Consider the following 27,742-nt stretch of genomic DNA (forward strand, 5'->3'; position numbering starts at 1 on the left):
TTGGCAGGAATAGCTTGCTTGGGTGTTTTTTTTAATGGAGCTCACAGTTGGCTGGTGTTAGCAGTGTGAGCAGGCCTTTATGCAAGCACCACTTGCCCTATGACAGTGTCTGAGTGAGACTTTTTACCAGATTCACAGGAATGCTGTATGTATGTAATCAGAGCATAGCACTTAGCTAGAGTTTGTTATCACAGAATCACAGAATGGTTGGGGTTGGAAGGGACCTCTGGAGATCATCTAGTTGTACTTGGGTTGATTCAGAGATGTGCTGCACGCTTTCACATTCACTACAGTTTTCTCAAATTTCTCCATATAGATGCATCCTCAGCACGGGAAGAGGAGACTCAAGCTCTCATTGTGCCCTGACAAGCAATTAATTCAAATATTTTCAAGTACATGAAAGGCTAAAGCTTTATAGAATTTTTTATCTGTTAGCAAAAATCATGTAGGAACAGTCTCCAGGGTGATTTTGTGCAGATCCTTTGTGCCAGGCTGAGTTGTCTTCTCAGAAAATAGATTGTTAGTTATGGGATGGATGGTATGTAATAAGAGGCCATTAGTCATGTCTCTTGGTCCATCATGTGACCTGCTTTTGATACAAATGAATGACAAAAGTGAATGATTTCACCTGTGATTAACAAATTTTTTTTTTTCTAAGTGTGAAATGTGCACTGGCTTAGCTTTTCTCACTTGCACTAATGAAAATTTCTGAGTGGGCTTCCATATTGAAGTTGCCACAAAATAAAGTTGCTTAAGTGAGAGAAGAAACTTTCTGTGCTTAAAATAATTCAAGGGGAAAAGAAGTTTACTAATTTGTGGGATGAAGATTTTACAAAAACTGTTAGCTATTAAAATGTGTTATACCTAGATAGAAAAAGTCATTGCCTTCACAAGACTCAGGAGGAACAAGAAGGCTGATGCAAAACTAAGAAATTACAGTAGTAGGGCAGCAACTGAAATGAATTCAGTCTTTGCAATCCTAAGGAGAGGTTTTGAGGTCAAGGAGAAGACAGGTCAATTGTCTTAGTGCATGTGGTTTGAAAGTTTTAAGTTAATAATTTAACAGATTTCAGAAATCATCTTGACATAAAAACAACATTTAAAACATGTTGTATGTGAATGACAGGACAGCTTATAAAATCTGATAGGGGAAGTCCCTAAACAAAAAAAAAGTCTAAACTTACTTTGTCAGTTATTACTGGGTTTAGGACCTAGTAAGACTCTTGCAGCTCCTTCCCTTATGATGGTGACTTATTTTAGATATGCCAGTTTTAAATGCAGAATTGTAAAACACCATTTTTCCTTTGCATTAAATAACCTTGTCTTGATTTAGGTTCTCATGAATGGATAATCTTATCCTTTTGTAAAAATAATTGGTTAACATGTTTCACTTGCCAGCTAACATTGTCTATTATTTTAAGACTGATATTTCTTAAATTGACAGTTTAGAAGAAGCTACTGAATATTTTATTTGTATCTCCCCATACATAAAAAAAGAATGTATTTAATTACATAAATCTAATATTAGCCTTGTTAACTTAATTTTGGTTGGTTGGTTGGTTTTTCTGGTTTTTGGGCCCTGTTTGGAAAGCCTTATTAATTCTTGCAGACCTTCTAGGATGTTTTAAAAAAACCCTGTAATTTACCTATTGTGGTGGTTTGAATGTCTTCAGAACTGCTGAGAAACTGAAAACATGAATTTGTTAAAGGGTAGCCACTCTGGTTAGCTCAGAAATAGCAGATGACCTGCTGGTAGGGAAACACTACATTCATGTGCTCTAAAAGGGTCCTACAGGCACCTTTCCAATGCCCCAGATGACTGAAGAGTTACATATCCATGTCTGACCAGATTCAGGGCAAAGATTACATGGTACAAGTAGAGCTGTTTGATCTGTAGTAAAAGAAAAAAAAAGATAGTTTTACTTTACTTCTCATCCTTCATGTGATACTTAAAAAAAATAATTATTTCATGCAGACTTTGCAAGTGCAAATGAACATCCCAAAGGATTGTAAAGGCTAATGTTTCTAGTTAGTTCTGTTGGGTTTGGGGTCTTGTTTTCCCCAGCACTGATGGTCAGTTGGGGTGGTCATCTCCCTTGTGCAGTGCCACACCTGCTTGGGGAAACCCAAAATGGTACTTGTGGTGAAAATGATGCTTCTTTTTATGCCCTAGAGCAGGTGGGGGATCATCTTGCGAAGAGTTTCCTAACCCCTTTCGTAGCAAAAAACTGATCTCTGAGTTTTGGCTGGAGTATGAGGCATTGCTGTTGCTGTTGTAAATAACTGAGCTGAGAAAGACAGGATTCCAAAGTGCAAACTGGTCCCTGCCTTGAGAGGGGCACTGAAATGCTTGTCTTCAGGCACACTGTGTGGTGTTTGTGTGCCTGCAAAGGCTGAGTGCTTCCCATTCCAATGCTCTGCAGTAACCCACGTTACCTGAACTGGCTGACTGTGGGCTTTTTTGTTTGGTTTTGTTTTTAAATGTGGCTTTAGACTGTGCACGAGGAAGCTGCCTTTAAAAAGGTTCTTGAATTCTGAGTTTAATTCTCCTTTTTTATGTTGGTCTTTCTTTTCTATATCCAGAAGAGAAGGGGCAGCATTCAGCAAAAGATGCTTGTCCTTTAATTTTTGTGTAATTGAATACCAGCTTTCAATTCAGCTGTATTGAAATCCATTGAAAAAGAGATATTAGTGTGTTGTTTGTTCAGATTTACGTGTTTTAAAGAGAAAAGCTGACAATGTACTCAATTCTGCTCTCCTTACTCTTTCACAATAGTTATTCACTCTTAATTGCAGTACCTTATGCAATAAATAGTCCCATGGGTTTCAGTAAGACTGTTTAGGGAATTGAATACCACAGTGTTAGCAGAAATGGAAAAAAACGAATAGTGCTTTTAAGAAGTGCATGATTTGGCAAATTGCTCATAGTTTGTACATGTATCAAACATTAATTCTGTTTTGTTTACTTATGGATCAGTTTAAGTTATTACAGAAAACTGTCATGTTAATGATGCTTTTTATGACACCTGATGGGACATTTGCAATCCTATTAATTGAAGTCTACTTGAAAGTTCTATTTTAGCCTTGAAAAAAAGTTTTTATACTGCAAAGTACAGCTTGAATTGGTTATGTTTTTGTATGAAAAGTAAAAAAACATCTCTTAAATTTTATTAGTTCCACCAAAAGTAATCATGTGGATGTGGCTTGGCTCACTTGAATTAGTGGTAAAACCTGCTCAGTATTGCAGGTATATAGAATGTTTCTGTTAAAACTGCTCTGTTTCTCTTGAGTGTCCTAGTAGGACCTCTGTGGGGGTTTTGAAGCCTTCCCTGTCCCTTTGTCCTTGACATGGCTGGACAAGATCATCCTGTGTCTTGCAGCTGTGTAACCTGTACGTGTCCTGACTGCTTTGCTGTCCTTTGGGACGAGCTCTGGTTTGGGTCACATGCCCATTCCTCCCATGCATGAGAAAAACATAAGCAACAAAGGAAGAAAAACTCAAATTTCTGTTTAGAAAATGTGTTTTGTTTTAGCTAATGAGTATAACATCGATATTACAATTCTCTTCTTAAAATCAAAACAAGCACTGTAGCTGTGCTTTGTCCTGGATTTATCTATGCTATTCATTAACATGACACGTCATTTTAAGAATGTCATTTAAGCAAACCCAGCTGGTTTGCTTAGATGTAAATGAAGATCAGCTCAGCATGAAGCTTGTTGGAATTGCTTTGTGTCAAATTTTTTCTAACTGGACCTTTTTATCTGCTTTTGACTTTACCAAATTATTTTTTTCATCTAAATTAGCACATTTAGGGAACTGCCTTTCTGTTGAAGTTATATCATGGATATCCCATTCCTTCACTCAGTAAAGGAGAAAAGAAAGTGCTTAAAATGGGGCTTGTTTGTGGATAAGAATTTAATGATTTTTAATACCTTGTGGTCATTCAACTGGATAAACGTGGAACTAAACTACCTACTGTTGTTTTGGTCCTTGTTAGTAAATGAAGTTTTAGGAAACAGAAGTCTTTTAAGTAAAATCAAGAGTTACATAGTTCAAAGATGGTAGAAGTTCATAGTATTCATACATGAATATGATTCCTATACAGAGTTTGTAGCTTTCATGGGGGTTCCAGAATTGGACTCACAGTTACAAATTATTTAGTTTTTAATGAGTAGAATGGTGGTCTTTGAGTATATGTAATGTAAACTATGCAATTCATCTCTAAAATGTATCAGAGAACTTATGGACTGGTGTTAGGATCCGTGACAGCTTCGTATTTTAGCAGAAGAATTTGGAGGCAGAGCGTTGCTGTGGCTCTGCACCATGTAAACTTTATGCTTCTAGAAAATTATGTTGATTGGGCAACTTAAGTGCTTGCTGTCTTTCAGGATTTTGAAATTCCATTGTACAAAATGAGTTCTGAGGCAGTAGCTACTTTGGAAACTGATTTACGAAAAAGGCTCTGTTTGGAGGATAATATTATGTGCTCTTCATTTCTGCAAGCTGCCCTGCTCTTTTCATTAGCTGGTGCTTCTCTAGGAGGCATTCCTCTCATGCTTTTGTTCTAATCTCTTTTTTCACAACATGAAAGAAAATCCTCTGTTTCATGTGCTCTGTGGAGTTCCTTTCATCCTTCAAAGTGATGTTACTTATTTTGCAATGTAATTGCCTGTATGAGCTTGCTTTTGAGCTGGAAAGCTAAGTACTGTTTTTGTTGGCAGGGTTATAATGTTTGCCCATTTACCACATGTCATTGATTGATAACAGTAAGGAAGTAAATAACTGAAGGATTTCACCTGTTTTCTCATTCTTCTGTTTCTCACAGGTTCATTGCTAAACCATGTGCCTTAGGCCTTAAAGTCCAAGCCAATGGACCACAGAAAGCTCAACCTAATGCTATTCTGGAAAAAGTTTTCACAGCTATTACAAAGGTAGTGTCTAACTAAAATATTTACATTATAAAGTGGGATATTGTGCTACAAACTATGTCTGAATAAAGCAAAGCTAATAGATAAATGGAGTGCTGCATTTTTACACCTAAAATCAGAAATGCTAATACTGGGGACACCATTAGTATGCCAGATTGAGCAGTTGTGCGTCCCTTTGTGACACCTCCTGTAAGCTTTTAATCAAAAAATTTTCACAGAAACACTTTGTAGATGTCATATGGCCACTTACTCTTTTTTTGCTTCTTATCTGTTAGAAATTTCCACAAAATCTTTGGGTCTTATGGAAAAAAAAAAAAGAGTTAATTTTGAGCCAGTAAGATTGATACTGTATTTTCCATGAAACCCAGAGCTACTCCTTCTAGGGGACTACCTAAGCACAGGGCACTGGTGTCTTGCTGGTATCCCAACTACGGGAGAAGAAGATAGAAAAGTGGGAGAAACTGACTGAATAATAGAGCTTGCAGATTTTTTTTGTGCAAGTTTTTCACCCACAACTTACATCTCTGTCTATACATCTCTCACCATGTGACATCTCAACTAAACCTCTATGTCATTCTGTCCATACTTTTTGAAGCATCCTAAACTTTTCTGCAGGAGCTTTTCAGCTTTTCAGTCCCACCTTGGCTCCAGGCTGCAACTGGACATGCCACAGAAAGTATTAGACTCAGAGGGCAAAATTGGGTTCAGTGCCACAGACAGTGAAATATTCTGTGGATCTGCCTTACCTGTGTGTCCCACCCTCTCCTGAGATCACCATTGCACTTGGTGTAGCTTTTGTCCTGTTTTCAGGGAGGGACTTGTACATACCTTCTTTCTGAAGGCTGTAGCACATGCTCTCTCAGACTCAGATGAATGGTTGGATTTTGTTTGTTGTGGGGTTTTCGTGGTCTTTTTCTTTTTTCTACTTCTTTTTTTTTTTAATATTTTCTTGTAGAATCTGGTAGTCTGACAGAGGGCCTGAAATCCCTGTGAGGGCAAAGAGGTCCAGAGGAGCTCCAGCAGAATCTGGTAGCTACTCTCAGAGAAACTGTTCAGTTTAGCTAACTACCTTTTTTGAATCACATACAACAGTTCTCTCTAGTCAAACTCCTAAAAGCTGCACCAAGTATTTGATTTTTCTAAGGTTACAGACATTGGTTTTCTTAACCTTCCATTATAAACTAATGGCTACTTTGGTTGGCTAAAAAACTTCTTTGAGATAGACAGCAAATACTTTATCCTTCTCTTGTCTCATTTCCCTTTTTTTGTGTGTTTTCGTGGAGGCTGATAGACAAAACTTCAGCCTGACCAAAGTTTTGCTGTTCTATATCTTGTAGCATTTAAGAAGTTTTTGTCGTGAGAGCTCTCGTATCTCATTCAATTTTAATACTGGCTTGCAGAAATAAAGCTAAAACTCCAGAAAACACATTGTCCAAAAGCCTTTTCTGTTTCTTTAAAAAACAATGTGATTGGGAGAAATATGTAAGTAGTACTCATGCTGTGCTGTACATGTAGAATTGCTGAATGATTGAAGATGTGGCCTGTACTGCTCTTAAAATTAAGGATAGACTTATTTTCTTTTGCCTTACCTTACCTCTGTGCTGGTTTGCAGCTGTGCTGATGGTATGAGAGTTCCACATTTTCTGCTTTGCAGAATATTTGTGTGTGGTTAATTTTACAGAAAAAAATTCTCTCTCGTTGTCAAAGTGGTTTTCCTTTTGAAGTTGTCACTTTGTTTAATGACCTCATTTTTTAACATTAAAATTCACAAACATGGGATTTATCTTCCTTCTGTGCCAGTCAAACCATCCTCACTACTGCAACAGATGATAGGACAAAGATCCTGATGTAGGAGGATGGAACAGGCACACTGTGTGTCAGGCAGCGGGGTGTTTGTAAGACCCGCTGCTCAAGAGGTCCATGGCATTTTATGCCTATTTACCTTCACTTCCAAGTTTCAAACAAGTTTTAATCCCATTGTTCCCTTTAAGCTTCTTACTAGTAATGACCTGTGTGTCATATTACAGGATCTGTTCTTCTAGATCAATACCAGTCACTGTAAATGTATTTTGATGGGAATCTGCCAGTAGAGATTTCTGTGAACATATTTCTATGTATCCATGTGTCTCTCAGGCAGCCTTGATAAGAAGTCAAGAGCCAATTATAGTGGTTCTAAATTTAAAGCATTAATGCAATTGGGCAAGAATCTAATTTTTACACTTCTCTGTTCTATAGCATCCAGATGAGAAGAGGCTGGAGGGCCTCTCCAAGCAGCTGGACTGGGATGTGCGCAGCATTCAACGTTGGTTTCGACAAAGACGCAACCAGGAAAAGCCCAGCACTCTTAGGAAGTTCTGTGAGAGCATGTAAGGATGTGTGTTCTCTTCTTGAGTTTTGTTGAGCCCATGTTCTCATCAGTTTTCCCCATTGTACTTTACAGGTATTTCTGTAGACAGGTAGAAAATTATACAAATTGGTAGAATATGACTTCTTTAATGAGACAAACAATCTTCATTCTCCTGAAGGAGTCAGATTGTGCTTTTTGTGTACTTTCAATGGTCCAAAACTTTCAGAAGTCAAATAGTTGTGATTCTGTACTGTCAGGGTGCCAGCCTGATCCTTTAAGAGAAGTTACCTTGTGTTAGGGTGCCTAGAGCCCTACCTTTAGCTATAAACCTGAGAGATCTGAAATGGAAGAGTAAAGATGAAAACCAGTTGGGTTGTTAAACAAAAAGAAGACAATAGATAAATTGACTAAAGACGATTGCCCTCTAATAAAAAGAGGAACTTAAGTGTCAGAGTGCTTCAGTCCTCTCATTGGTATTTACAGCTAAAATCCTCCTTGCTCAATATTTAATAAAGCCAGGCAGGGTGAGATTATGGATAAACCTAGTCATCCTGTTGCCAGCAGCTGGTGGCCTTAGAGTTAATGATTTTTGACAGCAGTGAAGAGCACCCTTTTTTTCTTCAAGGGTTGTAGTTGTTAACTGGTCTGCTTAACTTGTGGGAAAGGCTATGGACTCTTGGGAAAAAATTAAAACTGTATTAGTGTTAGAGCTAGTGTATTTGGGTGGTATATCTTGCTGCCTCTGTAACTCAGGTCAAAGACTTCACTCTCTTGCACTAATGCCACCACATTTGGGCTGACCTAGTTGTTAAGAAAAACTTAAACATACCATGAAATACCATCGCCGATCGGATGGTAATGTCCTTTGTGACATTCATTATGGAGAAAGCATGCAGATGACAGCTATGAATGCAGAATGGAAGGTAAGGTCAAGCTGTAATGAAGTGCTGACAGAATTTAGTGCCAGTTTTGTTTAGAGGGAGCCATTGGGCATTATTGCAATATGTGTACTTGATAGTAATGATAATACTTGCCCAAAAAGAAGCAACATGGCATAAATAATGGGTGGATAGTTCAGGTTCCATCTGCTAATGGTTTGAGGAGGTGCAGTGGGAGTTGCCTCTCCATTTCTGTATGTACATAGTGCTGTGATAATGAGGTGTTATCCAGCCAACCATGTGTGCCTTGCCCTGGGAGCATTTCCAGTGGTGGAGTATGCGCCACCAGCTGACCTGTCACATGTTGGATGAAGTTGTTGGCAGATAGTCAGACTAGCACTGGGAAGCCAGGGCTACCCTTTTATCCCCTCAGTATGGGTGTTAAACTGTTGTCTAGTTAAATCTGCCCATCAGGACACTAAGCAAGGTACTTCAGTGTGTTTTGACTAAAGAAATTCTTCAGTATGAGGTCTGTAGCCTTTTCACAACTATTGAGTTAACAGGTGGCTTTTTGGATGTAGTGTCTCTGTGTGGCAGCTGCTGGGCTGCATAAAGTACATGTCATGGGAAGGGGGGCACTCAAGTCTTCAGTAACTCGGGTGTCAGTAGAGAGTTTCATAGCCAGGACAGAGAACGAAATGTGTCCTTATGTAATAAGTACAGAGCAGGCAAAATGACAGTGATCCCTGCCTACACCTTCATACTGTTGAGCTGCTGTTGTCCCTCCAGAGAAGACTTGAGTTTTGCTGGCAGTGGTAGTGATTGACTGTGGCTTGGGAAGAAAAGTGACAGAACACACAGCAAATGTGAAGCTACTCTAAAAAGAGTTCCACTTCTTTTTACGTGGAGATGATTCAATTTACTGCTAGACAAAGTGTTCCTTGGGCCCAGAGTGGCTTTTGCATGATGAAAGGGAGAAGGCAGCTGTGCCAGAAGGGCTGTAGGCCATTTCTGACTGCCTTATCTTTCTTGCAAATGAATAGCGTGGGCACTATAGCGTGGGAGGAGTTTCAATAGGACAAAGGCTGAGAGTGAAATTTAGTGATAAACACACTTGCCTGAGATGCATGACACCCGAGATCCAGTCCCAAACACATTATACCAGTAACTTCATCACCAGATTCTTATTGTCCCAGATTTCTCACTTTCTCTTTCCCTTCCCTTCTTTTTCTTTTCAAGCAATTCCAATTCTATTCCTAAACAGAGTGTAGGGAAACTCCAAAACCTACACTGCTTTGGTGTTTGGTTTTTTGGTTTTGTTCTTTTTTTTCCCAAATGGAATAATTCCTTTGCTGCCAGTCTTTGTCAGATATCCTGACCGTTGGCAGATGGTGGTTATATGAAGAAAAAGACAGTAATAAAATCTCTGTCTATAGACACTGTTTGTGCCATGGCATTATTGTGAAAATAAACTATTTTTTCAGGAAACTTAACCAACATTCCCCCCCACAGTTTTGTCTGTCAGTCTGAAAGAGAAGGTGTAATTTGATTATTGGAGGTTTAGAGACCCTAATGGTGAGACTTCAATGGCATCATGTACCTGCTTAAGATTTCAGATGTTAAGGGTGATAAGTATCTATTTGAAATACAAAAGAGATAATTTCACCAGGTGGTGCTTAACAATCCATTATTAGTTTTTCAACAATTTGGTCATTCTGGCACGAAACTTGAAGTTAAAGGCAGTCACAGCTTGCAGTCACTAGGAAAGGCATCCACATGGTATAACCTCAGATTGCAAAGATCAGGCACTTAGCTTACTCTATGAGCTGCTGGGGTTAGTCGGTCCCTAGCTTTTCTTTCTCTTGTGTGAATTTAGGCAATTTTGACTCCTTTTCTCGCCTTGAAAGATCCAAGGAGCATAAAGGAGACGACAAAGTGGTGAACTGAGTGTGCAAAGTGGACTTTTCTACTTCCATGTATTTCTGTTGGGTTTTTATTAGTCTTTCCTTTCTGTCCCCATGGCACTGCCTAATATCAAGAAAATGACTTTGCTGATTGCCAGACCAAATACAGGATCCAAGAATGTCTTTGTTAAAATCTGATGTGTCAAAAAGCAAATGCAGTGTCGATTCCCAAACCACTTCCAATTTCTTCCCAGTTTCAGCGTGTTGTGCTGCTGCTCACACTACCAGTGCAGAGGCGTGTCTGATTTCCTCAAGGAATAAGTAGTATAGAAAGAGACAGCATTCTGTTCTCCCACCTTGTTGTCCAGATCAACGTGAAAGAACCTGTGATGGCATAGGTTATTAGCCTGGGACTTTGGAATGTCATCAGGCTGATGACTTGTCTGTCCTACGGCTATGTACATTTAAGCAAGATGTTTATTAGAGACATTTACGTGGTTTCCAAGGAGTGGCTGAAAGAAACATATGGCCAAGAGAGTTTTTTTGAGTTTATGCAACATTCTATGTGTGAAAACATAGAAATGTGCAGACTGAAGAGCCAAAGATACATTTTTTTTTCCCCTCTTTCCTTTCTAGAAGGAGCTTGGATACTGAAATGTTTGTAAGTGAGGTGTCTTTTAGTTTTGATGTAGGGGAGAGAAGAGTCTCTCTCTCATATCCTAACCAGACATTTTTTTTTTCCTAGGGAATTGAAACTGTGCTTATGCACATTGCTTTGAGGGACATTTTATCTATCTAGAGTTGGTGGGTTTTTTTGCTTGTCATGCACATTTATGTGAAAATTATATGGGCTGTTTACAAGTTCTTGGCTATACTGCTTTTCTCAACTAGCAGAGTAATTCTCTCCTACAAAAACATATTGGAAAAATAACTATGCAAGGGAAAGAAATTAAGACAGCTGTTTGGTTGTTGAAATTCTGAACTGTGCTGATACAAATCGTAACAAAATGCATAGAAGAATTCTTCAGTCTGTGCTTTGCGTGTAGCACTAAAGCCCTAGAAAATAAATAGGCTTCTAATTCTGAATTTTTAATACCATCAAGCCCTCTTAAGCTTCTAAAAAATATCTGATCTGAGGAAAAATATGTGGTAAATGGTATTTTGGGTCCATTTAATTCTGATTTGTCAGCTGCTTCAGTGCTACATGCAATGAAGGACTAACCAGTGTTTCATGACCAGAAAAGAGAACAAGGGTCTGTGAAGTCATGCTATATGCTCTGGAGTGAGTGTGATAGTTACTCTTCAATGGTGGTAGAATTGGTAGTATCTCCCTTGTTTTCCTCTGCTGTTTTCCATGGAACAGGAATGGCTGTTCCTCCTCACTCTCTAAGAGAAATGAGGCATAATCTCTTCATTGGTTTTTTTGGTCTGTTCAGGAGATCTAAAGCACTGGTAACTCAACCAGCTGCTTGGTGAAAGGGGAACTGCGTGTCTGACTAGTATGCTGATAAACAGTTTTCCTTGCTATTGTAAATCTGGATTCTTTATTTTTTTCTTAACTGGGCAGATATTCAGTTCTGCTGCTCCTTCTTGTAATGTGCTGTGGTGGCCTGTGTCCTACCATGGGCTGTGTGCTACATCCACGGGCTTGTGGGACAGGTGCTTCTGCTGACAAATGATCATAAGACAGCAGTTTCATCTGAAAGAGAAAGCATCAAGGAAAATCCAAAATTTCCGGTAGTCACTATGAAAGGGAGCAAACTCTGCAAGGAGGAATAGTATTGAAAGCCACTATGTAATTACTGATTTCTTTCTTCTGAAACAGTACTGAAACAGTTAATAGAACTGAAACTCTTTCATACAGGTGAAAAAAAGTGAGTAATTTGCATTTTTCTTTTGCTGATCCTTAGCTTGCTTCTTTCAGTATTTCAGTTAGCTTTCTGTGACCTTGAATGAAATACTCCTTGGTGTTTCACAGAAACTTACAATACTGGAGCAGATAATTTATATTTTTCTTAGTGGCATCTGAAGAACACAGTATTTTGTGATATAACTGAGGACTACAAAGTGTGTTTTTGTGTACACCTCACCATGTCTGGATGTAGATTTCTTTTTTCCCCTTTCTCCCTGCTGTGGACTTAAAGGGAGTTTGGCAGTAAGAATAAGAGGAGTATTCCTTCAAGCACATAGCTGAGTTTATAGCCAAGAGACTGCTTTGGCTCAGGTCAGGCAACAAGTTTCCCTGAAGCTGCTAACTCAAAACACAACATGTCAAATCAGACCTGGCACTACTGAAAGGATAATTCATTGAAAAGACAATTCACTCCAGGGATTTCTCCAGACAGATTATATGGATATAAAATTTGCTAAATCTGACTCTTCCAGCCGGGAGAGTCTTGTTATCCAAGGAGGGCTAGTGCCTCTACATTGTGCCATAGGGCAAGCAGCACATGCTTGGTGTCAGGCTGTGAAAACACCATACTGGCAAGGTGCCATATCTCAGTCTTAGAAACATGGATCCTTCTTGCAGGAATGGAGGAGAAGGGAGGGAGTGGGGGGAATGGTTAGGGAATGCTCTTACACTACTCAGGGAATGCTATCTTTGGAGGGAATAGAATTGTTACTTGGTGAAACCTATGAAGCTGGGTTGCCCATCACTGTTTCCCATTTTACTGCTAGACTGGTGTGAGTAGAACAAACTGTTCCATTGCCATTTTTAATTAAAATATTTATTAAATGTAATTGAAGATTCAGTACTTTGCAGGTGCAAATGGCAGCACAGTGACTTGTAGATGCTACCAGGATTGTTCAGGAGGTCAGAAAGACAATGGAAGAAGAGAGGGGGTCAGCTTAGTGCAAGATAAAAGTGTGTGGAAATGATAGATTATATAAAGAAAATAAATGGAGAACAGCAACTTTGTGCAAGAACCAGAAAGCATTAAATGGAAAAGAAAAAGAAGCATATTCAAAATTGAATAGTAAAAAGTTTTTCACACCTGAGTAATTAAACAGGGTTTCATGTTTCTTTCATGGAATTCATTGCTCTCCTGAGGCAATAATTCAGCAGTAAGTTGTAATTAATTGATTGTTTTATTTACTTGGGCAATTAGAGTATTTGGTATTGTGTTGATAAGTGGATTGTATCTTCTAGTTTGCTTAGAAGACTGTTGTGAAGACTAACCTAAAGTCTTTAAAGTACCCTGTACTGAAACTGGAGTACAGAGGTAAGGAGGAGAAGAGCCTTGTGAACAAATGGCATTTGTGGCATGAAGGACAAGTAGGGAGTAGGGGCTCAGGTGTTGACAGAGTCAGATTTGTGGGACAGCTTGTTGAGGGAGAACATAGGTTTTCGATGAGATGTGAAGGGAGTTTAGAGTCTGTGAAGTTATTCCAGAACAGGGAAGGTGTGAGTTTGCTGAGTGCAAGAAGAGTTTGTTATAGCTTCAGGTAGTAGGGAAGTTGAGAAATTGAAGTCATCTAGCAAGTGGTAACTGAAGTGCAGAGTAACAAAGATGGTCTGGCAATTGTTGTCTATAGCAAGCATGTAAAATACTGCAGTTTCATCGTAGTACTGTAAGAGTTATATCTAGACTCTGGGATTGATACATTCAAGGACCTATTATTCTCTTGAGAGTGTTGTGTCTAGTAACATCACTGAAAGGGAAGAGAGATGTGCTTGAATGTAAGGCCTCAATAGAAGGTAAAAGAGAATGAGGCATTTATACTGAAACTCATGTCAAGAGCTGTGCAAAAAGATCTGGAGTCATGTTTCAGTAGGTAAAAACCAAGATAGAAATCCATGAGAGTAGCAGTCAACAGCTCTGTATATTACTGACTCCTTTGTCTGCTACCAGGAACTTAAATTTCTCTCTAAGCCACATTTGAAGTCGGCGCAGAAGAGTATTGATAAAACTTTTTATTAAGGGTAAATAGTCTTTGTTGTATGATGTCATTCAGCACTGGTTCACTGATGGCTTCTCTGCCACAAGAGAAAGAGGGTAAGACAGTACTCGTTGCCTTGAGTTACATAACACAAAGTAATTTGTAGCCTGAGTTCCTGGGCACATGAATAAGTCAATGGCTGTCAAGCTGTCCTGATTTTAAAGTTGTCAGAATACAGTGTAGCCACTGACAGCAATTTTAATTCTGCTCTAACACTTGCTCTCTCATGAATCAGGACTAAACATCTTGCAGGTACTTCCTCTCCAACACACAGCTTGCTCAGCACTTGCATTTCCAAAGGCAAGGCCTGGGCAATCATGCCCAGCTGCTACAGCGTGGTTTGCCATGGGTTTATGCTTTCAGTTTTGCCTCTCGGAGCATCTGTATTAGGCTCTGGATAATTCATATTTCTTTGGTGTCCAGTCTGGATCTGTAACTTAGTTATACATCCTTTTATGATTTATTTACGCACTTTTGTGCTGTCATGTATTTGCACAGGCTGGCTCAAACTGTAGTTCAGCAGCACAGGCTACCTTTGCAGCTCCAGTACGCTATAAAGGCCATCTCCCTGAGCTCTGCACCCTTGCCCTCCCATTTGCACTGCCCTGTGCCAGACAACTGGGTGTACAGCTGTTTGTAAGGCAGCACACTGTACCTACTGGGTCACCCTGCATGAAAAGATACAGTGCTCGTCAGTTAGGTTTTCCTGTCGTGGATCACAAGGTGGTCACATAAGGATGCTGGAGTGCTGTTGCTTGTGGTTGTGGAGAGTGCGTACGCAATCAACAGAAGGGAAACCAGGGAAGCATGGGCAGTACTTGTGTCCAGTGTGAAAGCTCAGGTTTTGATGTGATGGAGGAGAGAAGTGGAGGAAATAGCTACAGTCACTTGGTCCTCCTGGTGTGACAGGGTGGGAGGACATGGTGTGGTGGAGCAGGGCATGGTGTGCCATGTGGTGCTCTGAGTGCATCTCTTCCTTCTGCCTGCTCTGATATGAGGGCTTAGATTAACAAAGCTGAGTAAATGAATGCTTTTCTGCTGAACAGCTGCTCCTGTGGCTGTGTTTATTTTCTTTGTCTAATTCTTGCTATCATTATTTCCCAATTTTGAATAGTGAAATACTGTGTCTGGGTCTGCTGTTGTTGCCTTGCTAACCTGATGCATAAGAAAACTGGTGAAGAGGAAGATTGGAGTAGACTTCTTGCAACTCTTGTGTATGCTGCTCAAGAGGCTCCAGTTAGCTTGAGGCTCATATGAAAAAGATCCCAGAATTGGGCAACGTTGGCGGTTTCCCTCATGGTTCCTTTCCTACTACATCTGCCATACTCACATGTGAATCTGGTCTATGATCACTGTTTTGCCTTTTTATGCTGGGCTTCAGAATGTGTCTCTGCCCAAACATGTTATTAGGGTGAAATGATAACATTGGCTAAGTGTCAGGAGTTGCCAGCCCTCTTTCCATGCTATTATACTGGAGCAGAAAGGCAAAGCTGTCCATGCCATGTCCTCATTTTATGCTCACTGTATTTTTAGATTGTTCATTAAGCAGTTTTCATTTTGCATCTTATGAAATCTCCCTCTTCCCTCAAGTTGGATTACTTAAAACTTTGAATTCCCTGCCCTTACTGCCTTCTGTGACAGTTTTTAACATAATTAATAAATTTAAATTAACTCATATGCTGGTCCTGCAAAGACACTATCACTTAACATTATCATTGCACATTAGGCAAGGTTATAATAAATTAACTAGGTTTCCATTCTCTTGTGGGTTGTATGTACTCATCATTATCTTATATTACGGAAATTAAATAATTCCTCCTTAATTTCTAGTTAAGGTGAACATGGGTTCAAAATTACAGTCATAATATAACAATTAAAGACAACTAAAGGAAAACTGCAAAGATTGCAGTAGCTGGTGTTTTTTTCTGTGTGGAACAGTACCTTGAATTGTCTTGCTCTTCATTATGAAAGAGGCCAGCTGCCACCTTGATAAAGCCTCTGTCTTCTCCTGCTTCAGTGTCTCACCAGGGTGGGTATATGCAGACCTGCTGTGACATGACACAGAGCCCAGGCTGCAATGGAGACCTGCCTAGTAACTTCATGTGTATGCTACATTTTGCATTTTATGTATGTCCATGAACTTACTGTGTTTTACTAATACCATTACTGTGACAGACCCTTCTGCTTGTATTGACTGGTGACTAGCATTTGCTCATACAGACATGTTTTGTTTTTCACTTCCCTAAAGTTCAAGAAACAAGCAGATAAAAAAAAGTATATGTGAGAGTTAAAATTTTTCATTACTTTTTCCAGAAGATTCAAGCAGTGCATCAGCTCATGTAGTCCCAGTTACTTGCAGGTTAAATCTTCAAAGATCAGGCCCTGAAACAAGGTGAAATTGTGACTGTCAGACAAGAAATATTCAGCACAAGGTGCTGTGAAATATTTAATGCTATCTCTTGTGGTTAGTTATTTAAATACTTCCAAACTAATGAGTATGATTTGATTAGATGGTGCTTCTTGGTAAATTTGGGGTTCTGGCTTCTTTAGTTTCATTCTTGATGACAGCACTTTTGCATAAAAAATAGTACAAAAATTTCTTGTCCCTATTTCTTTGTAGAGTGCTTGAAATACTGAGGGATAATAAATCTTTAAAAATAAAAAACACACCAAAAAGAACTTGCTTCACTGTAATGAACATCTTGTAGTGTTTTTTCTAGAGTTCCAGTGATGCAACAAATGATGACTGGGAGGTAGGGAAAGGGAAGGAACAAAAATGACAAAGTAAATACACTTCTACAGGATGCAAAAGGGAAAATAAAATTGACAAGATGAGCTTTGGATATACTGCTAAAAACATTCCTTATCCTCCAGTCTCAACTATGACAGCACTGCAACTCCTGCTTAGAAGATGGGGAGGTTTATCTTCTGGAATGAGAGTACAGAATGTGAAGACACAGCAGACCCTCCCTAGGAGACTGATCTATAACTGTGTAAGATGGAGAGTGTGTGGTTGCTGTGCACAAGCTCAGTCTGTGCTGCATGGATCAAAGAATGCAGTGCAGGTGGGCTGTTTCTTCACGGAAATGGAGAAACAACATTGACATCTAGCCTACTTCTGGAAAGATCAGTACTTGTAAGGGGTTAGCATCCGCTTTAGCAGGCTAAAAACCAATCTGGGGCAGATGACATAATGCTACAGGAAATTAACATTTAGCATGGAAAGAAAGAAAACAGCTAATACAACTTGCTCTAAGAAGATAGTTACCTGTCACAGAAGTTGCTTTGTGCATACATATATGTTGGCCATCATGACTAGGACAACATTGCTAGGTGAAAAGCAAATGCGGTCTGGAAGATTCAAGGTATTATTCCTCTAGAACTGTAAAAGAGTGGGATAGTGAGTGACTGTTGTGTTTGGAAACTGGTGACTTGTGAAATCACTAGTGAGAATGGAGAGTAGAGGTCCCAGTTAGAAAGACTTCGAATTGGTTTTTCTCTCCAAGACTCACCAGCTGTGTACATCGAACATCACCGGTGGGAAGACAGGTCTGTTGATCAAACCACAGGGGAGGGTGCATGGCAGCAACATCTGTTTTTTCTGTGTGCACTTCCCATGAGCTTTCCAGATAGTATCTCTTTGTAGAGCAAGATTTGGCAATGCAAATAGACCTCTGAGGTCTTATCAGACCTTTATTTTATCAAGTCCTCACAGTTGACTCAGAAGAGAATAGTTGCATAACCATTAAACAGAAACCTGGAAGGAGTTACCAAAACACCTTTTGTATTATGCATATTTTCTGACCTAATTATATAAACATACTTTATTATTTATAAAACTGTATCTCTTAAATTTAGTACTCTATTTCCTTTGTGCTTTTTTGCACTACTAAATTTTGCTCTTAAGATTTTCAGAGCTGCATTTTGAGCATACAGATTTAGGACAGGACTGGTCTCAAGTAGCACTGTAATATTAAATATTAAATAACTGATTCAAACTGCATCCAAGAGGAAAATCAGATGACAGTCAAATCCTGAGCCAGAAAATTGAAGAAGAAAGCAATAAAGATTTCTCAGTTTATCATACCTGCTATTTTGCACATCTTAGTGAGCTGTGCATAACTATCTCCTTCCTCAAATAACTCCGGCTTAACCATAGTGCAGGAACTATTTACCATTTGCACAGTCCAGTCTAACTCAACAGCAGTATCATGCCAAAAGAGGCAAGAAGATTTTATTTATTTGCTTTTTACCTGTGTATTCTTTTTTTTAATTAACATTTTTAAAACCACTTGCATCTGCCAGGCTTTGTGGAAATGCAACAAATTATCATTATAGAAATCGAGGGAGGCAGCACATTGGAACAGTGGAGTTGCTGCCATCAACCACGCAGTTATACTTGCAGCTTTGTATGAGACTAGTTACTGGGAATGAATACAAGTAAAGATTTAGTGGAGGATACTGTTTGAGCTGGTAATAGTCCTATTTATTGGATGGACTAAGCATTATTTTTCAGTGCTCTGTCTTGTATTTTTACATTGTGTATTGCCCAAAAATTGTATCTTTGGGGAGATTTGTTTGGTTTTTACAGGAGAAGGGTTGCTGTTTGTTGTGTTGGTTTTTGGTTTTAACCTAAAATTGGAGTAGACCTGAAGTGGTCAGTAGACAATGTCACAAATATTAAGGAGTTGATCCAGAAGTTCAGAGTCCATCAGTTTTGGGATCATCCTCTAAATATCTCTCCTTAGACACAGTAATCTAGAAGGAATGCATACCTCTGCTTATGTCAGCAGCAACATTATTTGGACTAATAACTGTTGAGGGAATCAGAAAGTTGAAGGCCCTGGTACTGTGTTTGGGGGAGCAGAAAAATGTAATTTGAGGATAAAACGTAGACTGCTTTAAGTCACAGTGGGAACACGGGGAACTTAGTGATGCTTCCCATTTAAAACAAATAAGCATTTGGTATTGTTTAAACTCAGCTTCAGAAATGCTCCTTTGAGCACTCTCACAGTGAACATACTCTTCACAGCCAAAGGAAATCATTGCAGCAAAAAGTAGTTTTCAGTCTCAGCTAACGATTCCATAGCCCCGCTACATCCCTGTCCAGTCCAGTCAGACAGTGGAGATTCAAATGGAGAACAAGCTGTGTAATGGCAGTTCAAGCTTTCTCATCTTCTTCAGAACCAAGACCTGCAACTGTGAAGTTTGCATTAGGCTCAGTTTGACTTTTAGCCCAAAGCCTGAGCCCAGAAGTCTATCAGCCACTACCAGCAATTGAGCAGCAGGTGATGGAGAACAGCAAATCTGACATTTTACTGAAATGTATTTCCATGTGAAAGCTTCAGGTGTTTGCAGTTTCTCTGAAAGTAGTTTTCAGAGCCAGAAATCCAGTTTCTTTGACTGCAGGCAGCATGGTGAGCCCTTAACTAGTTGCTAAATATGCTGCAGTTTTTTAATGTTAACTGTTTGTGGCCCTGACTGTAGCAAATCAATGGCTAAAGCATCAGTGTAAATAACATCTACAATTCTAGAAGCAAAATGGCTGTTATGTTTTTAATATTGTGCATTTATTATGTTTCATGTTTGATTGCCAAAAGTCAGTTGAATAGATTTGGATCCTTGCACACCATTTCTAAGCAGCAGACATTGGTTTGGCACCAGAGCCCTAAGGACCATTGCCAGGTGGGTGCTGCAAAGATGGGGCTCTGCAGGAGTGGTGCTGTTCATAGCCTGGCCTGTCAATCTTCCTGCAAAAGAAATGGAAGAAAAGGAAAACTTCAGGAGCAGAGCCTCTTCAGTGCCTCTTCAGCCTTACCCTTGGAAGAAGCAGCTGTACTGAGCTCACTCAGCTGGACAGCAGATCCATGGGGAGCATGGTGTCTTTTTGACGCAGAGCACAAACCCTCCATGTGGTGGGTTCTGCAAAACGTGTGATGTGTATGGGGTAGGGGAGTGCTTTGCTGGATTATTGCTTCAGCAATTTGTTTTTATTAGCTGAAGTTTAATTTCACATTTCAGAGCAGAAATTTGGAGGGAAATTTGAAAGACGGAATTCATCAGTATGATGAAGGGAATGTGGTTAGACATATGCCTGAAATCAGTGAAGTGCTTGCCCAAGTGGGCACTGGAATATGTTTTGCTGAATTGAGTACCCAATTGGCAGACCCAAATAATACCTAGTGCTCTCAGCTCTGAGGTTTCTCCAAAGCTCCAGAAGTTCTCTTACAGGGCAATCCATGGCTTTAGCGCAAGTTTGCAGCAGAGGCAGTACTTTGGAAGGTGGGTGGAAAGTTAAATGGGGAAATTGGTGAGTTTGAATTTGCTTGTTTCAGGAAAGTGTCTTTTTATTTTCTTTGGGGTGACAGCTGCAGGAAATGCTGCAATCAGAGTATTCTAAATGTCTGTGCAGACTGGAAAATCTCTGAGACCCACCAGCTAAAACTCAACCATTAACATATTTCAAATATGTTAGGCTGCCTTTGAACTCCTTTGTGGAATGTTGCATCTCCCAACAGCAAGCTACAAACGTCCTCAAATACGTTATGAATTTTGCTTGAAGAAAAGTGAAATAAAGGTGATAAAACCTTTGTGAGGAATTTATCATAACTGCTCATATTTAAAAGTGAAAGAAGAGCACTAGGAGTGCTCATCAGTGATTAGGTTAGACAGTTTTTTCCTCCTAATATTTTTATTTTCAGTGACGGTCTTAAAACTTTCACTAGATGATGTATATAACCTTAAAGTTAAATGGCAGGTTTTCTAGCTACAGGATTGGCCTAACAAGAAAATTGTTGCCCAAATAAATCCTTCATTCATATTACTGTACTTGCAGTTTCTTCCATGTGTGTGATCTGAAGGCTTTCTACCAGCACAAGTAACATTTTGTCTCCAAGTACTCTGTTTTCTTAGTATCTTGAGGAAAGTGCCAGCATACCAAAAAATAGTAAGGCCTGTTACTACAGTGACTGAACCCTTGAAGGGATTGGTATTTCTATCATATCAACTGAATAAATCATCTCTGCAGTGCTGTGGAGACTACAGGATAAAAGATAGTTTCTCTTCGGCTGAAGTATCACAATTTAAATCTCATTGATGTTCTTACACTCTCCTCAGTTTATCAGAGTGTTATTTATGTATGACACAACTGTCTTTCTAAATACCTTTAAAAGTAGCTTTGAAGAGAATGGTTTGGATTAACCTTGTTTTAGATAGAAACATTTTCAGGTTTTGTGACCATTCCACTAATGTTTGAACACACTCCAGTGCCAATTAACAGGAAGCCAATAGTTTTGCCAGTGGAGAGTAAGTTGTAAGTGCTGTAAAATATGTCATTGAAGATGATTCATGTTGCAGCATTGCCTCACTTTAAGGAAGCTAAATCTCATCCTGCTATAAATGTTATGAATATTACTTCACTGGTGTTTATACTAAGCATGTATGTGTAGTCACTCCTACCCTTGGGGAAAAAAAAACCAAACAGAAATTCCTCTAAGAATTTACACTGCACAAGGTTATGAATTTATTTCCATATACTTCCGTTAGCTCTTTCCTAAGTGAGTAATGGGTCCAAAAGATAGGAAGTTACTCTATATGTCTTCTTTTACTGGAGAAGGAAGAAAGACATAGATAAGAGGATGATTTTGTATTAAATCTCCTGTTGGTTTCTCTTACTTTCCATGGCATCTTGTTCTTAGCTTCTAGTTTGTCTCTCTCTGAAAAGAAAAACCAGAAACCTGGCATTTTTTCCATGTGTATTTGGTGAAATGTAGAATCACTTTTATCAAGGGAACACTTGGGAAGCTGATGTGAATTGTGGATATATATATCTGTATTCAGCATATCTATCTGACACAAATGCACTCCCTAAAGCAAAGTATGAAGTGCTGGAATCTGCTAAGTGAATTTCTAGCTCATTGTGAATGATTCTTTTCATAATTAAAGAGTGTATTTGACATGCATTACTCCAAAGTCACCTGTTGAAGGCTTAATAACATTTCTGATTATCTTTGTCCTGGTGTCTAATAACAGGTGAACTTCCCTGCAAGAGATGTGCAAATTGTCCTCTCTCCTCCACTGTCCTGTTAGTTTTCATAAAACTTTTAAAAATCTTAATTATCCTTGAAAATTTGTGGGGGTTTTTCCCTGTTATGTTTAGGTGAAATTAGCCCGTATTTTCAGAGAGCTAATGAGGCCAGGAAAAGCAGCCAAATTGAGCACAATGCTTAGTAACAAAAGTTGTAGAAAACCAGACAAAAATTTTGCTTCAACTTCTGTTAATATGACTGTGGTTTGACAGTGATAGAAGAAATCATGTGTTGAACTGTAAATTATGTAAACCTGGTGTCCTAGAGTTAATCTCTTGTACCTTTTGCAGGTGGAGATTTACATTTTACCTTTATATATTTACCTATGGAGTACGGTTCCTGAAAAAGGTAGGCATTTATATTATTATGCTTTCATAACACATCACAGACTTGTTTGAAGTCTCATGTAGGTATAACATAAAGCATAGGAATAAAGCCTATGTTCATGAAGAATAAAAATTAAAATTTACTTAAAATTCATAAAATGCTTTGCTACTGACATTATTAAGGTATATAAGTTCTTATCAATATTTAATGGGGTTTAAAAGAGAAAAAAGGTCTAACAACATGCCTAGTTCACTTAATTGCTTTTCATTATAGGCATTAAGCTGGCAGTAAGGCTTACCAAAGTGTTCATCTCAGTTTCTCCATCACTCTTTTTTTAAATGCCTCTGGCAGAGGTTACTTTTTACTAACAAACAAAATGCATTAGTGTATTATAAAATGCTTTTTTTTTTACCTATTCTTTGTCTGAAGTTTCCATGGAGTTTCCTGTCAATGCTGTATTTCAGGTGATTTAAGCAGAGAAAAATATTGATAGCTTCTAAACACTCTGGCGTAGGTCTGTTAACCCTGCCATAGACAGTAATATGGATTTATGGTGTGAACTGTTTTCACAGTGTGACTAGTTCTCAGAGCTTTTGTGGAAGTCGGGTCATATTTTTGCAATTCTGAGAGGTGAAATTAGGGGACTGTGGGAGTCAATGTGTTCATGTGATCTTACCTTCTTTGTTTTGGACAAAAATTTGACAGGAGAAGATGTATCCTAAATGTTTCTGGTGCTTCGTAAGTAAAAGAAGCTGTTTAAAAAAGTACTTTTATGGCTGTAGTTCTTGAGCCTGTCACAGGTGGCAGGCAAATTGGTGCCAGTAGGACTGATGATGTGCCTGCCTGGGGAGGGCACATCAGAGCTGTTCTCAGCTATTCTGCAGTAGTTAGCCCCAGGGGAAGGGTGGGCACCAGTCCTCCAAACCAACCGGAGGAGAATGTGAGGTGCAATCTCTCCCTGCCTCCTTGAACACTTATATTTTGTGTGTACTTCATCCATTAACAGGCTGTATGGTCACGATCTGATATTCTGTTTTCTGCGTTTGGTTTCGCAAATGTTTGTGGTATGAAATACAAGAATAGTTTTAATAGGCAATTGTCGCAGCCTAAAATGTTACTCAGCCTGCAGGTGTGCAGAGATCACGGCTGTGGCTTCACAGGATTCTGTAATACACAAGGACACAGAGACTTTATAATCTGAATTTTTCTACTTCATTACCAGAAATGCCGCAAAAATCACCATTAAAAAATACCACAAAGTCACTACAAGAAAGCATATCTATGATTAATAAAGTGAATCTCTCTCAGCACAAAGAAAGTGTCTATTCTAGGAAAAATTCTGAATATGAGCATTTCTACAGACTAAGAAGAATACAGTAAATGCATGCTTCATTACAAGCCATTGTAAGCTGTTTCTAAAGGCTGGAAACATTTGGAAGGGTCAGGATGTCTTCCAGTTTAGCATATCACTGCAGTGTGAAGAGGGCTGGCTGGCACAGCGTGGTTGTTTGAACAAGGTGTACAACTGCTTGCTTAACAAGGAGCAGCTGTGTTCTTTTGCTGTAATTTTAACTTTCAACATATTTCACTTTTACAAAGAGAAATTGTTCATTATGTCATTATGTATGTATTTATAATTACTCATTTATACACAATGTTATAAATGAGTCTTGTAACATTTTATGCTATTGTCATTATTCCCGTGTTCTGCTTTGTATACTCAGGTTTTTCACATGGAAGTAGATGTAAATTAACAAAATTATGATTGTGATTGTATTTATATTCACAGTATCTCCCTACTAACACTGTGTAACTAAAACAAAGTATACGCTTTTTGCTGTTCATCAAAACATTTTGGTGTTGATCAAACACCAAAGATTTTGCTGAGTCCACTTAGGTGGGAGATCTGTATTTGCAAGAAGTAAAATCCAGACCCCAAAATCTGGAGGGAGAGCTTTGCTACAGTACTCAAGTGGATATTCCTTTTTAATTTGTCTTGGTTTTCATAATTGAATAATTGCAAAGAACAGTTAATTGCTTCCTTAGGAAGCCAGTGAAAGAATTTAAGCATAATAAATTCTCTGACAAATTTGATAGAAAGATCTTTTCTTCAAAAATCTGTTTTGCCTGGAGATAAAGTTCATATCATATTCAGTAGTATCTTACTGTGTTAATGCTACAGTAGAGGTTTGAATCCTTTCAAATAACAATATCTGCTTAGGCCCATCCCTAAGATACCTAGTCCAGAAGACTGGAATAAGCATGGTGAGCGAGCCCAGGTGTAAAGGCAGTCCCTACTGGTGCAGTTCCATCACAGCAACATGTGCTGCCCTACTGAGAGAGGGCACAAAAGAGTGAATGCCACAAATGTTCCTGTTTTGAAGAATGGAATATGCCACCAGCATAGCACCACATTGGAAATACTTTTAAAACCTATGCTAATGCTTAGCTAATACATGATTTTGGATTGTTGGATTAGACATTTTGATACGGTGTGTCTTTCAAACATCCAAATGTAATAAGAACATATTTTAAAAGGGAAACTGCATTTTAGTGCTTTTCAAAATAACAGAACCACTCAAGGTACGTTGGTTTGTCCATTTCTGGATAGTTAAGATCCTTGATTTGAGAAAACTGGTTTTACCATGTTGAGTGGGAAGTACTCCTCATTAGTTGACCTAATAACTTTAACTCTCACGAGTACTTCCTTTAGAAAAGTGAATCAACTCAATAGTACAAAAGGTGCTCCCTAAAACGCTATGCCCAGTGCATCGCCTCTTTTGTAATTTCTTTTTTAACTCTTGAATTGCCAGGCAACAAAATACTTGAACTTCTGTATTATTGGCCATCCCTCCTGACTTACCTAGTCTCCTTACAACCTGACACTCCCTTGCTTTGCTGCATATATTGATGACTTCATGGGGTTTTCTGTTCACTTTTGACTCTCTTACATTTTCTTTCCTTAGTCTGAGAGCAAAATTAACCTACAAGACTGGCCCGGGGCCCGCCAATTACTTAGGCACCACTTTGAGCTGGTTTGAGGTCCTTTGCTTTGTGCTGGCCCTTTGCCTAGAAGTGAATTTTGGATTCTTTCTGAAAACACCTTTCTCTTAATGCCGACAGCACATGAATCATTGCTACTTTGTCTTCTACTGTCACCTTCCCTATTTGCTGCCTAAAGCAATATTACTGCATCGGTGCAGTACCAGCAGAAGGGTGGATGTCAGTGTCTCCTTGTGCCCACTGGACCACCCAAGAAGATCTATGCAGGATACTGTAGCAAATCACCATTCTTGCAAAAAGTGTCATTATGTCTTCTGTGGCTTTGTGGAGCTTATCTGGCACTTGGGGAAGATGCACCCGAGCTTAATAAGCAGTAATTAGTTAGATTTATCAGCTCTGTTTTAGTTCTGAAAGTGTGATACTATCAGCATGGCACACATGCCAAGGTTAATTTATTTTTTAATGATAGTAACTAACTACATTCAAGTTTTAGGTTTGCCTGGATAGTGCATCTTGCAAAGAAAAAGAGGCCTAGGGTTTCAGCTTTGATTTTTGCTTCCCTACAAAAGCACGCGAAAGCTAATAAAGCTGCTCTTCAGAGCAGTCATAACACCCTCTGAAATGCTGTGGCAAGCTTGTCTTTGTTGCTGTCCATGACTGCAGTTAAATGGCTGATATAGACAGAAGAAATTTCTGCACTGAATAAAGCAACCCCTAAATTTTTGTGGTAACAACTGCACATGATATATCAATTCTTTTGACATGCTATGTGTCCTGAGTACATGCTGGAGACTTATGGCCTTCTTATTGAAGTCTGTGTCTCTTTATCAAATTCTTCTCTCAGGGTTTGTCTTTTTCCAGTGACAGATGTATGCTGTTAAGGTATTCATAAAATAAAAAAATGTTACTTCTGATGAAAAGTATTTTCCAAAAATCTCAATTCATATGGAAAAAGTGTCTGACATAAAACTTTGTCGTCAAAGTTTGCTCTATTGCAACAGAACCTATATGTTTTAAATAAGTTTTTCTCTTAGTGGTATCTGCAGGACACTTAGATTGGGTCATTTTGCTGAATAAAGTTCATCATGAACTCAGAAAAATCCCTCAGATTGGGAAGGCTGAAGATTGACAGTAGTGTCCTGAGTGTGGCTGTTTGCTGTAGGCCATGATTGTGTGCTGATATTGTGTATGAGGGGCTTTAGCAGTGTAAAATGCATAATAACTCATGCTACCACCCACTCTCCCTCCCTCTATCAGTATGGATATCTTCTTTGCACAGGCTCTGGATGATACAGCAGCTTATTCACAACACTCTCCCCCACCTCCTGTCAACAGAACCACTGAACTACCAAGGCAGGAGAACTTTATGGAGTTTGTGCTGGTCTCGTTCTTAGTGCCTGTGACCTCAAATGAGTGGATGTTTTCAATTTTGTTGTGATAATAACAATGACACTGTATGAATATTCTTATAATGTGTACAGGTGATGGCACAAACCATATTCATCTGCTTCAACTGTTTCCCTTTTCTTGGGCCTAAAGAAACAGTAAAAGGGCAACTTCTCCCATTGGTGTTTGCCTGTAGGGTGCAGCTATATGATTGGTATGTCTTACAAATTTTTTATGATATCAAGGAAACGTGTGCCTCTTTGAAGAGTAAAGTGGGAGACTTAAGTCTTTGGTGAGAGAGTCAAGAAGGCAAGGTGCTTGCTTGCTTACTTACAAACAGACCACAGCGTTCCACACACTTAGTCAAACCATTGTATCACCTACAAATTTTGACTTATATATGCATAAGAGACCAACAGACTTCAGAAAAGAAATTCACCATAGAGTTATTAGTATCTAATTATCATATTAGACATTCCTCCCTTCCCCAGCTCCTTTTCAGTCTGCAAGGTTTAATTTTATCAGGGCGTTTGCTATCATCGTCTGTAACTAGTGAAATTGTTAATGATGTTTCAATGTCAAAGCATCTCAAAGATTAAATTGTTTCTTTGGTTTTGGTTTCTTTTTTAAATGTTCCTCACAAAGTGTTGCTTCTTCTTCTTCATATCTTCTCTAACTTAATGTTTTCATTAAGTTGTAACTTATTTATATTACCAAGTAGTGTAATAGTGGGATGAGACTTTCTGCTTCCCAAAGAGTCTCCCATTGTTGAAGTGAAATGTATGTTTGTTCTTTCAAATCAGAACTTTCAATTTGATGAAAATGGACTGTAAACTTGCTACATAATGGACATAAAGTAGATGTGGGGAGATTGATAGGTTTGTCACTCAACCCCATAGCACTGTGGGTTTCTGGACATGCCCTACAGTAGTGTGGTGG

General features: G+C 38.9%; 1 protein-coding gene across 2 annotated transcripts in view; it reads left to right on the plus strand.

Moving 5' to 3' along the window:
* Nucleotides 1-27,742, plus strand: part of CERS6 (ceramide synthase 6) — a 107,673-nt gene that overhangs the window by 28,768 nt on the left and 51,163 nt on the right. For both annotated transcript variants that reach the window (XM_018072736.2, XM_008931006.3), the window contains exons 2-4: nt 4,827-4,932; nt 7,165-7,295; nt 22,378-22,435. In XM_018072736.2, the coding sequence (XP_017928225.1) occupies nt 4,827-4,932; nt 7,165-7,295; nt 22,378-22,435 (295 nt within the window). The remainder of the gene's footprint in view (nt 1-4,826; nt 4,933-7,164; nt 7,296-22,377; nt 22,436-27,742) is intronic.

Source organism: Manacus vitellinus, unplaced genomic scaffold (genome assembly GCF_001715985.3).
Source record: "Manacus vitellinus isolate BGI_N305 unplaced genomic scaffold, ASM171598v3 scaffold_22_pilon, whole genome shotgun sequence".
NCBI classification, from domain to species: domain Eukaryota; kingdom Metazoa; phylum Chordata; class Aves; order Passeriformes; family Pipridae; genus Manacus; species Manacus vitellinus.